This window comes from Cygnus atratus, chromosome 3 (genome assembly GCF_013377495.2).
Source record: "Cygnus atratus isolate AKBS03 ecotype Queensland, Australia chromosome 3, CAtr_DNAZoo_HiC_assembly, whole genome shotgun sequence".
NCBI classification, from domain to species: domain Eukaryota; kingdom Metazoa; phylum Chordata; class Aves; order Anseriformes; family Anatidae; genus Cygnus; species Cygnus atratus.
The window spans coordinates 112205347-112219674 of record NC_066364.1 but is presented as its reverse complement, the minus strand read 5'-3'; the positions used below and the strand labels follow the sequence as shown (position 1 = coordinate 112219674).

The 14328-nt window shown below is 41.8% G+C and overlaps 1 protein-coding gene across 2 annotated transcripts in view; it reads left to right on the top strand.

Moving 5' to 3' along the window:
* The window catches only part of MACROD2 (mono-ADP ribosylhydrolase 2), an 861356-nt gene that overhangs the window by 820099 nt on the left and 26929 nt on the right, over window positions 1-14328 (top strand). For both annotated transcript variants that reach the window (XM_035553017.1, XM_035553016.1), the window contains exons 14-16: window positions 3611-3688; window positions 4340-4414; window positions 5007-5108. In XM_035553017.1, coding sequence (XP_035408910.1) covers window positions 3611-3688; window positions 4340-4414; window positions 5007-5108 — 255 coding nt within the window. The remainder of the gene's footprint in view (window positions 1-3610; window positions 3689-4339; window positions 4415-5006; window positions 5109-14328) is intronic.

The window sequence follows — 14328 nt, the reverse complement described above, 5'->3', positions numbered from 1 at the left end:
GTAGGATAGATAGCTTATTGTAAGTTACATAGTTTTCTTGGAGTTGAATTCAACATGCAGTTGGTGTATTAGAACCTGGTCTGGTGTGGTGAGTAACCTGATGTGGTGAGTATTCTGACCCTCTTACTTAACGTCCAAATATTTTCTACATGAGTTTTTAAAGGCTGGGGTTAATTCCCAGGTCCGTGTAGCCACACAACTCCACGAGATAGTTGTTTCAACACAATGGAGGGGTGCAGAGCAAGCGGGGTCATAGCGAGCGCTCCTTACGTGGATACTGCCACTGCAGGTAAAGCAGCCACCAGGTAAAAGCAGGTTTGAAGGAATTAATTGGTTTTACACTCAGATGTTCACAAGCACTTCATTGCTTTATGTGCAGTAGATGAAAGTGGCCTATCTTTGATTCATTTATGTCACTAAATGTCATGTTTGGTTCATTTGTGTGTGATCAGTGATGACACCAGGAACCGTGCTACAACGCAGTATCAGAAGCACTGCTTACTTTCAGTCCCTCCTGGTGGAATGCTAACCCTTTACAGCCCCAAAGCAAATGGTGCCCCATGTGCATCACCAAAAAAATAAACATACTTTGCTGAGAAATGATACCCTCACTAGGGTTCTCCGGTGCAACTTGGCAGATGAGCAGCTGTGTTAGGAGATGACTGACACTGCTTTATACCATTTAAAAAAATCTGCTTTATACCATTTATACCAGTGCTTTATACCATTTAAAAAATCAGAGTTAGTTCCTAGCCATTTGGTGATGGATGAAGGCTGTAGGGATGTCCAGAGCTTGCGCGGACATGGAGTCTTTTAGGACTATCGTACTGGCTTAAGCCCAGTTCTGTATGGCTCTAGAGGACTAAGTCAGCACAGAAGACCACCTCTTCCTGAGCAATACTACTACCCTACTGAAAACTTGCAAAGAGAAACTTGCATTTAGTCAGCATTTGTGATATTCCCACCACTGCTTGCCAACTGAAACAGATGCAGTGTTCTTGCCTCGTATCCAATTTGGGACCAGCTTTTATTGACCCGTGCATTTAATCTTACATTTTTCACTCTTGCCTGCCTGAGATTTTCTTCATAAATCTGGGTTTATTCCTTTGCTTTATTTTATTCTTGTTAATCCTAAAAGTAAATCTGTCTTTGGACCTTTTGGCTTGAATATTTGATCTACTATTTGCATTTGAAAAGAAGAAATCTTTGATATGGTCTTGACCTTAAAGATTTTGAAACTCAGAATCTACATGCTAATGCAGCTACTGATCTCTCCTGCTGAAATAGGAACCGCAGGCTCCTTCAGCGAGGCAGCAACTCCTGCCCGTGTTCTGCTCTTTTCAGAAACACGCTTGACAAAAAAGAACATGTGCAAAATGAACATTTTATGTTGCCTGGAATAATTTTGAATCGTGTGCAACTAAAATGCTTTCTCGAACCCTGGAACAATTAGGAAACTGCTTACATCCAAAATGAAAGTTTAACATTAAATTGCAATCCCGTAAGAATAAACTGTGCGCAGCCAGGTATGGGAATGTCTGAAGATGGGCCAAACAGCATAGACAGTCTGTTGCTGTGGTGCCTAATGCTGGCACTGAGCACAGCAGTAGGGTCAGACTTCCAGCTGTGCCCAAGGGTGGAAATGCAGACAACTCGTGCTGCACAATAACTGTAGTTTGCCATAAGCTGTGGTGTTGCACGACAAAGAACAATGTGAGGGGGCACATACGTCAGCGAAGCACAAGGCTCCTTAAACTCCATTTGTTGCTATTGACCAAGGCGCGTAATTGTTCCTCTGATGCTGCAGATTGATTTTTGCATGAAATTGGAGTCATTCCTCATTCTGGGAGGAAAGGTGGCACCTGCAGACTGAGATTAAAGGCACAGGTCTGGCAGTATAAAGTACTGTGCAATCAGCACTGGATAAGATATCTCTAAGAACCATATGGGACAGAGGAACGTGCACCTCTCCCACCCCCAGCAGGTAATATCACACTTCTGGCTCTTTGAAGGGCCCTCACTGCAAGGTACTTAAGGCAGAGGGCTTCTGATTCCATGTTTGTCAGTAAAGTACCATTTGCAAACATGCACCTAAATCATACCGAAAAAGATTATATGAATTCAGAGTAGGGGGCTAGGGGTGGTACAAACCTTGGCTTGTTCGATATCCCGCAGGCTTTGTCAAAGACTTCAGTGAAGCCAGAATTTCACTCGATGCATTTAAAGTTTGTTTTAGACGTTGAGGAATTCCCTGAAGATTTTTAGTGCCTTTCCAATTGAAGACCAAGAGGTCCTTCAACTCGCTTTTTGATTAAACTTGCAATTTGATGAGATTCTAATTTATTTTTGCACTGATTCAGGCTGATAGGGTAATCCCTTGTAACTCATAGCACAATGTGGCTTCCTAGTATGAAAGGGCCAGCACAGTGGCCCAGCTGATAGCAGTGCTCAGCATTTTAAGTCCACAGTAGGGTAGAAAAAAAAGTGCAGCAAGGGCAAATTTTAGCAAATTGTACATCAGTGAGATATTCTGCTTTCAAACTTGGATTTATAAACTTATTGTCATGCCATGAGAGAAGTAAGAAGCTGTGCAGGTAATTAAATATTTGCCTTGGGGGATTATTTGCAGTTAATTAAAGCCACACACTTTCAGTGCATACCTTTTCTACAGATTATTAAATTTGGATCAGATGTTAACAACCCAGCTTTCTCGCTTATCCATCAGAGATTATTCTTGGCAAGTTTCAGGAAGAGAGTTTTACCCGGGCATCCTTTGGTGTGTTGTAAGATCTGCTCTGCTGTATGATGGAAAGGGACCCTCTAGAAGTAGAGCTGTGACAAAACTGTCATAATCTAATTTATTGTCATGCACTGTAGGTCTTTGCACTCCATAGATCACTGGGGAGTGGCTCTAGTCAGAAAATGTTGTTTGACATGCAAAAAATAATGCCTGGTGTATACGAAGACCACAGATAGAGTGTAGGGGCTGGATTTATACTGTCTAATTTAAAACCTCACTGTGCCACTGGTTCAGAGTATGGCTTTGGGCACTTCATTTTACTAGTCTCCCCAAAAGCAAAAGCAGTCTTGGCCACAATAATGGCCTTGGGAGTTCTGTCATCTAGTGAAATGAGGCCAGGATTTGCAGTGGGATTTATAGGACTTAATGTTTGTCAAGCTAGGGAAAATCCAACCATGAAAAGCACTGGTATTGTTATTAAAAAAAAAAAAAAAAGTCACTCTGTTTATTAAGTAGGCGGTCCATTGTGTTTCTCCTAGCTTTGTGCCACTCATTTCATTAGAAATAAGTCTCAGTAGCACTTCTCATTTTTCTTACATATCGTTTCTTGACAACTCCTTGTCTAAGGTTTGTACCGCAGGCCAGAAACTGCTCAATAAGTGTACGGATTCAGAAATCAGTTTGAATAATTGAGACCCACGAGTATGCTTTTGTAGTGTACGAGTCTGTGGTTAAGCAGCAGGAAGTGCTGTACAAGCATCAGAATGCTAAGTACGAACCTTGCACCTAAAGGCCACCAGTGTCTGAGGAAACAGCCAGACTTTTCCAGCACAAAAACTGCTGCAGGACATGTGTTTGTGTGTTCCTCAGACTCCCTGAAAGACTCCAAGGGCGCGCGGGAGAGTGACCCAGCACATCCTATGGAGTGCGAGCAAGATCAAGCCGAAGGTAAAGTTTTCTCTCAAAATTCTTTAAGACACAGACAACGAACCAGTTGGGAGCCTTAGTTCCTCCAGTTTACAGCATCCAGTGGGTTTCAGCCTGACCTCTGCTGCCTCAGGAAAATGCTGTCAGCAAGCAGAGGTCCCGTGCCAGACAGGCCTGGTGCAGTAATTGTTGGTGTTGCTGGCAAAGACACATCTCCAAGTGCGTGGGCTTCTAACCATATAGATCCAGAGGACATAGCACTGTTGTTGTTGTTTTCCCCCGCCCCCTCCCCCTTTTTTTTCTCCCTTCCCATCATTATTCTAAAAGCCTGTGGGGTGATTCTATTCCTTCTGATAAGCTGACCAGCAAGCGGGGGTGCTTTGCAACAGCTGCTATGAGAACCAGTGTGTCGAGGCTGAGCTACAAACGAAGGAAAAAATATCTGTTCCAGGTCAGTTGTGACCAGACATTGAACATCCTTAATGCTTAGAGCTTAGTAGGTGGTATTTTCATATATGAAATAGTTCTAACATTGTTCATTTAATAGCAAAAAGCATTTCATGGCTGAAGAGTTCGATGCGGTGTGTTAGGTTCGTGCCGTGCCTGTCGAACCTGCCGCTGCGTGCATGCAGCCCTCGCACTGATGTCATTTTCAATCTGTCGTGCTAACAGGACAGCAGGATGGTGCTGCAGAGGAGGAGATGAAAACTGGGGCAGATTCCCAAAGCTCCTGCATGGAGATAGAAGGTACTGCATATGCATCACACTGTTATTGCTCAGGTTTGAGCAGTAGTGTTGAAATTCCCTTTTGTTTTCCATGCTTCCAAGACCAAAACTGTGGAGCTGAATCATCTTCTGGTAACCCTGACTTCAGTCCAGAGCAGGGGAGTAGCTATGGGTTCTCAGTGATATCAGATGGCGTTTTAATGACTGCCTCCATTAGAGAAAGAAGTGAACACTGTGTGTCTTGTTCCTCTCGCCAAGCACTGGAGCCCTGTATGTTCAGAGCACAGAATGCTCTGTCCGCCATCCAGCAAAACGTTAGAGTACGTGTGCCCCTGGGCTTGTGAGGAGTCCTGGTGAGGGACGATGCTTGGAGCTAGGCATGGGGGGCTCTTTGTGCCCAATTCCAGAAAGCTCAGCATGCTGGAGGATCGAAGCCTTGCTCTCAACTACTGCCCCTTGCATTTCCCCGAGATGGATACTGTATCTGTGCTCTTGAGGGGAAGGATCCTTTTCCAGTGTTTTTAATGGTAATCTGTCTAGTGTATGTTAATCCTTTTATACAATGTACATTCTGAAAAGCCTTACTGTTCATCTTTTTATCAAATTTATTCAGAGCCATTGTTGAACCAAGACACAACAGAAGAGGAGAAACCTTTGATTCCCAGTGCAGAGGAAAAAGAAAAAGGAGGAGGAGCACAAGTAGAAGAAGAAGAAGGTAAGGCTACTTAAAAAAATAGAATGAGATAGAGAATTCTGCTGGGCTCACGTTCTGTTTTTCGTCTGCTTGTCAGGAAACATGGAAATAGCACGTATAAAGGGTTTTATTGAAAAAAAAAAACACCACACACCAACTTCCGTATCTTTGAGTGTTGCTTTGATATGTGCAGTCACATAGGAATATAAGTGCAAGAAAGTGCACAATCAGATTCTAAAGTTATTTAAAATAAGCACACTTCTCATTGTTTTTCTGTATTACTGTGCAGATTAAACAACCAATTTCTGTCCATTTAAGTATCCTCTTGATCACGTTTACTAGAAGCATCAAGAATATTTACAGTAAATAGGCATGCAAATGAGTAGTGAGGCCATTAATAGAGATTTAGCTAGTAATTAACTAAAACTAGTAATTCTAATAAAGAAACCAATGTTTGGAGCAGGAGCACAGGGTCTTGCTGAAGCAGTATTTTTTTTCCGAGAGTAAAGTATTTAAATACTTAGTAATGCTTTTGTAAAGAAACTTAAAAGTTTAATTTTCTGTCTTGGATACTCTTCTGGGAGCATTACATTCAGTGCACCATTTGTAACAGCCACGTGGTTATGTAAAAAGAACATGTTATGTAAATAATTCTCTAATTGTAAAGTCGGTGTAAGTTAATAATTATATGGTTGTCTTCTGTAGAGCACGGAGATGAATTTTATAGTTCCAAATTAAAACCCAGACATGATTTTTACTGAAAATTCAGGTCAATACTAACTGTGTTGTCCTAATTATGAACTCCTTTTCCTAGCCACATTGACAGCAACTTAATTGCAAACATGTGTTAGTAATATTGACACTTTTCTCCACAGCAAACCCCGGTTAATAGAACCTCTGTTCACATACAGCTAACCAGCATTTCTGCTCCTTTTTTTTTTTTTTAATTGCCTATCCAAGTTGAGACTAATCACATCTCTTTATTATCAGTCATGTTAATAGTATCGGGTTTGTGCTGTATTACTGACAGTGAAAACAGAATTCATATAATCCTTACTTCAAATCCAGGTAAATGGTATTGCTCTACTTCAATTGCAAATCCAGGTTATGTAATACGAGCTCGCTCTGATTGCAAATACCAAAGTCATTATGTTAATTTCCTCCTAATAGAAATTATTTACATGTTATTTTATGCCTCATCAAAAGCAAGTTGGACAAAATGTACTTTCATTATTTGTGCATTTCCTTCCCTTTAATACTTGAGTGTCCCCTACAGCTAGTGGCTGTCATTTAGTTCTCAGTGGAGAGATTGTATTTCACCATCTGTTCTACCTACTATTAAAATATGCAACATTAAAGAAAAGAAGGTAATGTCAGAAAAAGGTTGTTCTTGGCACTTTTCCTTTTCCTGCCCCTGATTTAAAAGGCTCAAGTACTAAGTAAGTAAAAGGTTCTTTCCAAACATTGCGGAACGTGTTCCTACAAGGGGGCTCAGATATTGCTCTTGAACAAGATCGGTCTGATCCAAAGCTTACTCAAGTTCATAGAAAGACTCTCATTGATTTAAGTGAGCTTTCGATCAGCTCCTTAATAGGAGGAGATGCTGTGCTGAGTCTACGTGCGGGATAATGGCACTTAGGTAACTCCACAGATACTCTGTTTAGCTTTTCCTGAACATACTGGCTTTGCATCAGGGAAAATAAATTGGTGTGAGTTTTGTTGTTGTTGTGTTGTGGTGGGTTTGTTGTTGTTGTTTGGCTTGGTTTTGAGAACAAAATGAAGTTAAGTCTTTCCCTTGCATTGTTTCATTCTTGTGGGTGTAAGAGCATATAGGGGAACCTTCAGAGCTATTCTTGTTAGATGCTCCCCATTCTGTGGGCACATCGTCAGCCACGCGAGATTTGAAAGTCTGCCACAATGCAAGGCGAATCTGGACAAGGAGTTGAAAAAAGAGAAAATCAGCTGAAGTTCAAGCTGATAAAATAATACATACTTCCCAAAGAGAGTCTCTTTTTAATGGGAAGAGATTACAGGGCATAAAACGAGTTACCTGAAATGTTGTTATATCTCTAAGTGCTGTCGCATAACCTAATTCTTTGAAATTGTTTTCCAGCAGCATCCACAGTACATTTGGTGTACAATAAACCAGCATATTTTTGCCTAAGAACACTTGGAAAAAAGCTGATATGGGACTGCAGTTCCCATTAAATAGAAATCCGGTCATAAAACTGAATCCTAAGTGTCACAATGGTGGTTTTGACCTGTATTAGCCCTACATGCGCGGCCCCACGTAGCAACTACTGATCTCTAAGCTATCTGCTCTCTCTGTTCTACATCTGATTTTTTCCTGTCGTGTTACCATGCTCATCCTGGAGCGAGGGGTAGCACATAACTGCCTCTCTGCTCTCTCTGTCTTACTGGGAGCCATTATATGAACGGGAGTCCTCTGTGACCTGTGCTGTCCCCAGCGCTGGAGCTATGGAATCCACTAAATTGCCAACGAAGATCAAAGTCCCTTTCCCAACCTAAAGCTAGATTTCTGCCTAGTTACTGATGGTGGCTTTGAAGCCCGCTAGAAATTTTTTTCAGTGATCTGGTTTTCCTTGGAGAAAAAGAGTCTGTTTCTTTATGGTTTCGAGGTGTGTCTCAGTTTTCACAAACTTCTGACAAAGTGTAGGTGTGCTGCTGATCTAGTTTTCCTGTCAGCTCATCTGTGTGGTGTTGGGGATTTTAGGGCTTGCAGGGTCCTTTCTTATATAGCCCACGTGGCTTCACAGCTCCAGGGTGACTCCATAGCCTGTAGTTTTACCAAGGAGTCGTGGATCCTGGTGCTCCCGAAGTTCTGGGGCACCGTTCTGGGACTTGAAGGATCCAAGTCTTAGCAATTTCACTGCTCCATTGCCAGCGGAATGAAGTAAGCCAGATTACCCTGAAGAATGTAACATTGTAAAGCACTGTGTGTGTTTCATAAAAACCTGGTGCGGCTTTTTCCAAAATCAGTAATAAAATACAGCGTGTGCCAATTATTCCCTATTTTCCTACTGTAACTTGAAGTTATATGTTATTAGGGAGCACCTGAAGAAAAAAGACCAGCTAAGATGCCTTTTCTGTTATTTTCCAACTACTATAACGCACCCATTCTAGTTCACAAAAGAATAATGAAAATATGTGTTTCTTATAAGATTAGGGAATATTCTCAAATCCCTTTATTAAAAAGCAGAGTCAGTGGTGATCACTGACCTAGTTGCTGACTAGGGAAGTGTAGGTGTTGTTAATACACCGCTTGGCAGCCCCTTTATACGTCCACCTAGAAGTAGTCCTGTCATGTTGTAACAATCATGCATTCAACATTTAGCTGCAGTCTTAAGCAGCTCGATTTTTCTAGGAGACAATTTCCAGCATGTCTGAATATGTAGCCGTTTGCTACTCGAAGCCTGCTCTCCCCTCTATTACATTTTTTCATTTCTGAACTCTCTCTATCTCCCTGCAAAAGGCCTTAGATATGATGATTTCTCTCTCAGGTCATCTCCAGAAGTTGCCCAACTCTTTGGAGGAGAGGTTTTCCACCAAACTACTGACATATGAGCAGAATTAACCATTGTTTCTCTGTTTGATCATCTTCTGTATTTAGGATAAAATATTTTGTCCTATTGTGCTGTTTGTAGGATTACTTGAGCTTGGCTTGGGATTCTTTTCCACCTAAGAAGCAATTTTCATGTCAACTCATGTCACCTGTCTCTGTGTTGTGAGCACAAACCACAACTCCTGGTTTCAGGAGTAGTCTTCACAGCTTTGTTCTGACCGCCAGAGCTGTGGAAAAGACCCTGACCTAGTGGCAGTGGGCAAGAGGAAAGGGGTGAAGCTATTCTGCCACTTCTGCATGGTTTTGGTGACATGCTGGTTCATGCCCCAGACGTGTGGCTGGGCAGCATCCTCCCTGGGAAAAGAATATGTTTATTTTCCTCTGGACAAGTCCCGAAACACAGAAGCAGGTTATTGCTGAAGCACAATAAAGCATCAAAGTGCTGTAATTAATGCCTACGAAAAAGATATTAGTGTCCAGGGATTTAGCTTAAGAGCAGGACACAGCCCATGCAATTAGTCTTTCTGTGTGTAGCTGCTCCCCAGCCTTTTTGGGTGCTGTGTGTAGGGGACTGCAATAACCATCTTGGTCGTGTATGAACCATGTGATCCTAAGGCAGGCTTGGGAAGGGACCGGAGGGAGGTTAACTGGTTTAGATCACGTGCAATGTACACAATTTCCTGAGGTGCCAGGCCTCTGGTCACTGCCCTTTAAGGTAAATTTGAATTCTGTCTCACTTTCTTAGCTAAGCCCAGTTTTGTTCAACGATCTTTGTTAAATGAGTATATAGGTACCTTTGTAGCTACCATGTCATTCTTCACTTAACTGGATTTCTAAGGTAGTTATCCATCTGTACTTTAGCAAAAGAGATCATTTGACAGCATGATTTTGGAGAGAATTAAATATTCAGAAACTTCAGGGAGAAGAGCTCTCCATGTTTTACAGTTTCATTTTCATGCATTTATATGATTTTTACATGGATTGGTACAGTAGCAAATATTGTCAAAAGAAATTACTTTCTCTGATATGACATCATAGTTATAGAGAAACAAGGTACTTTTTGAGAAAGATCTTTTGAGGTGAACCTGACATCTTTATTCTTGAGTCATGGCAAGTGTAACTACCTTTTATTTCTTAACCAAACTTCTCAGCTTCAAGTGGAGATGTGGAGATGGATGGGACATCTTAGGAAAAAAAAAAAAGAGAGATATTTTAATAATCTTCTGTATGCATCCTTAAAAAGGCATACTTTGTTTTGCCTGGGGAGACAAGAATACAGAGATATTTGGAGTGTTGTGGCTGCTGAAGAGATAGTTTAGAGGCTCCAAGTCCTTTTATTCAGGTTCCCTGAAAAAGAAAGGAATAAGTGTTCTGATTCAAATACACAGTGCACGCGTCTTTGATAACAACCCACACTGAATGGATCATATGACGTTTTATGTGCTGCTGCAGAGTGTCTGACCATAAATTTGGAATATATCTTAAAAATCTGCTTCTAACATGCATTGGTAGATGGCAATGAAAAAAAGTACACCTTTGGACCTTTTGCAGAAACGCTGGTTGTTCTGTGGAAGAAGAAAATTGTAAACTGGTATTTAAACTCACGTGTCTAAAGCTGAGCTAGAGATAGCAGATTGTTGCAAAGAATGTCACTGGAATTAGTCGGAGGTACGTGGTAACCAGATTGTCACTGGAAAGCCAAAAAAGTGCCTTCATCCAGGGGGATATCTTCGGGGTTTAAGAAGTCTCCCTTTACATGTTTTCATTTTCTGGGGAACTTTACAAAACTCAAGTCTAAAATCTTGAGTAAGGGCCATAACTGTAGGCAGGGAAAAGAAACCTTTCAGCCTAGCCAGAAGTTCCTTTTGGAAGGGGAGGGGTCACAGGCTTTCTAAGTTAGCAAACAGTATGTCGATTTTGATGAATGCACCTAAAATGTTCTGCGTGGTTCTGGGATTGGGGTGGCTTTGTTTAAATGCCTCTGAATGCAGGTGAGGCTGGCGCGCCTGCGAATGGCTCTGTGTTGGCATCTTCTGTGCTCCTCTTGCATGTTGCAGCTTGTGGGAAAGGAGTGCTTTTTCTGGTCCCAGTGCCTGTGGTTATATTTGCGGTGGCTTTGTCAGTGCTGAACTGGGAGGTCTCCAGGCTCCGATGTCAGCAAAGATTGGGTGCTAGGAACAGTCGCTTCCGTGATGGTGAAGGATCAGCAAGATCAGTAGGAGGAAGTGTCACTCACAGGCTGTTGTGACCAGCAGTGTGCACCAACAGCAACGTGGAGGTGATGGCTTTTTTTTTTTTCATTTTCTAAGGACCGTCTGGTGCAGCAGAAGAGCTGCACCACATCAGGCAGCACACAGTGCCCCAAACAATGTTCCTTCCCTCCTCTGAGAGGCTGCAAGTGGGAAGCAGACCCCTGTGAGCCTTCCCAAAGGGTGCTGCTTGGGCCATGCTGAGCAGCACTGCGTACTTGCAGGATTGGGTGGTTATTATACTGTCAGTAGTCTGCTCCAGATATTGATTTCAATCTCCTGGGGGTAAAGAAGTCATTTTTTTTTCCTGCCACAGAAGGAATCTGTTTCTTTTCATTGCTCTCCATATATCAGGTACTAGCCTGAACGTATGTAAAGAACAGGTGGTGCAAGATCAGTTTTAAGTTTTAATTATTTTTCATCTCTTTCAGTTACAAATGATAATTTTTTTCTGGGTGCTTTTCTAAGAAAAAGTGGAAAATGTAAGGAATTTTTCAGCTTAAACATTTTGCCTGCTGTCACAGTTGCTTTATGTTATCAGGCTTGATGGTAGGGTACAAGACAAAAAGGCAACAGGAAAGAAAAAAAGAAACAAGAAAATGGACTGCTTTAACAATGATAGTGTTTAAGGTTTATTGTGTGTATTTGATTGCTTTCTTCATGTCATTTTCAGTAACCAGAATAGAAATATTATTATGAATTGGCAATTTTTCTTTCATTTAAAAATATCATCTCTTTGTTCCTTCTGAAAGCACTGGCAATGTGGCCTTTGTTTGGTTTAATTAACTCATGTTACAGTACTGAACTGAAACATTCAGCATTAAATCTAATAAAATAATTTTTAGAACTCTTCTATATACAGAAAATAAAAAGAGAAAAGATTAAATCCTCTGAGAAGCTGGAGGAGAAACTGGATATTTTTAATGGCATATTTTTGAAGTGCAATTTACATTTTATTTTCATGGTAAGAAGGCCAAATTAATATAAAGTCATAAAATCCCACTGAAAAGCAGGTGCTGTGAAGTCATTCTAAGTCCTCATATGTTTGTAATATTATTACATGATGTTGCATGTTTTGTACTTTTGGGATACAAGGCTTAAAGGGCTTTAAGAGGCTGATAATGCCATTGTAGTGTTTGAAAAATGTAAAGATAATGCGTATTTCACGTGGTGTTCAAGTCTGCTAGTCTTTGGTTTTAGCTCAAGTCTCCAGAGTAGCAGGGCTACCTTATGCAAATGAAGCACGTATCTCTTTCAAATCATATCAAATGGCATCCGAGTGACAAGTGAAAGGAATACAGGAGAGATTTCGACATCCTGTAACATAAGTGAAAAAGGAGAGCTCGCTGACCAAGGCCTGTGGTTTTACAGATGGCATCATAGTTAATGATGCATCTGGAAATTAGGTGTAGCGCCTTCAGAGAAATGGCACCATTGTTTTAAATATAATATACAGCTCCAGAGGGCTCTGTCTGAGCAGTTGGTTTCATTCCCATTTGCAGCAATAGGAATTTCAGTCTTAGAGTAGAACAGATCCACCAGGCTATTTCAGTGCAGTGGAGGTATGCAAGTAAGAATTTGATCTGTTGTGGACAAATGTTATGTTCCTGTGCCCTGCGTGCTACAACAGAAGGCTTAATTTTGTTATGCGACGATTCATTTTGGACTCTGACCTCCTTTAATAAAGTTTGTCTGTGATGGGATATGCACAAGATCCAACTGAGATGGCTTTTGGAAATTCTGTGCTTCCCCATGCTTTACGTTGTATATAATGTACAGCAAGCAGAACATGCCATGCTGCTCGGTTTGTTGTGCTGGTTTATGGCAAAAAAATAAAATAAAAACTAGCAATGAGGGTAGGAGGAGATGATCTAGGAGGACTTTTTTTTTTTTTTTTTAATAATTTTGAGTACAGAATGAGAATTAAATCAAAGAAAGCATCGTATCTCCTGAGATGAAAAGGTTCCCTCGGACATTCTTATTTGTTTTAGGGGGGTGGATGTATGGTCCCTTCTCTGTCAGTAGCTTTATCACTGTAGTTGTGCCCAGCAGTGTGGGTGAGTACTTTACCGTATTCTCCTATCAGAAAGGAGGCATTTAACCATTTTTCACACTATTGGCCAGGTCAGGAGGCCTTCTTTTTGATTCAGCTCTGATCTGTGTTTTTCCTCTGCGCAGCCCCCATGGCAGTGGCTCTGCCAGGGAGGTATGCTGTGGCTTTGTACGTGCCCTGGTGCCCTTGCTCCTGGTGCTTGGGGAGGAAGGCCGGTGCTGTACAAGGAGGGACTATTACGCCAGCAGGGGGAAGATATGCCTACAATTTGTCTAGTGGAGACTGCAGTGATAGGGCCTGACCCCAACTGAGAGTAAATCTGCCTCTTGCTACTGCTGACCCAGAGCAGGAAAAATCCCACCTGACCTCATTCAGATCTCGAAGCATTATCCTTTCCTCCTACCCCTATGTATCCTCTTCCTTTTGTCTGCTTGTTACCCATAATTTTTTGGCAGCAGGTTTTCTCTGCCCTCACCTTTTCCTAATGCAGTCAGCAGGTGAGCATTCTCTCAAGCGGATCTTGCCATCTGGAAGAGTTGTCCTGCACTTTGTTGGCTTTCATCAAACATCACCTCCAGACGAGCGTGAGGTCACCACTGGTATACCTGGCCCTCTGGTGTTAGCCCAGCAGCCCGAGCTGACTCAGAGTCTCATCACTGTGAATTATCTGCCAGGGAGGAAGCTAGCTTTTGATCTCCCCTCATACATCTCTGTGGCTGCACCCATACGTTAATCATGAGATAGTGGTGCCTCAACATACTGGTGCGGGATTGCAGCTGTTTGGGACTTCCCTTTACTTTATGGAAAGTTCAGTTTGTCCTTTTTGGAGTCTTCCATGAGCTCCGAAGGCCCTTCCCTGGAGCACTCCTGTGTGCAGTGAATGCATATTAATCTGCAGTTAAACCAGTGCAGCAAAAAAGGTGTTCTGGATGATGCACTTCAGGTTGCAGCTGTAGACAGTCGGTGGGCAATGGCAAAGGCAACCTGTTTTCTGTTTGAGAGGTCCAGGAAAAATACAAAGAATACGGAATGGCATTGTCTTTTACTTTCCCTTATATTTGCTGGGATGCTTAAATCAGTCCCTACCCGATTAACGCTGTTCTTTCCTCAAGTGTTTATTTTTCTTCCAGATTCAGAGTTTCCTTGTGCTTTCTATCCCAAGTTTGAAAATACATAACTTTCCTCGGCTGGCAATTTTCAACCGCAAAAAGCCCTTCATTATTGTTTCACTGGTGCAGGATCCTTAGCTTGAAACATTGGGACACGTAAGCCTTTTGTCTCATTATTCCATAGAGCGGATGTGCAGCCTGGCTTGTTTGTTTTTTCCCTCAATCACGAGTGTGAAGGGCATAGCTC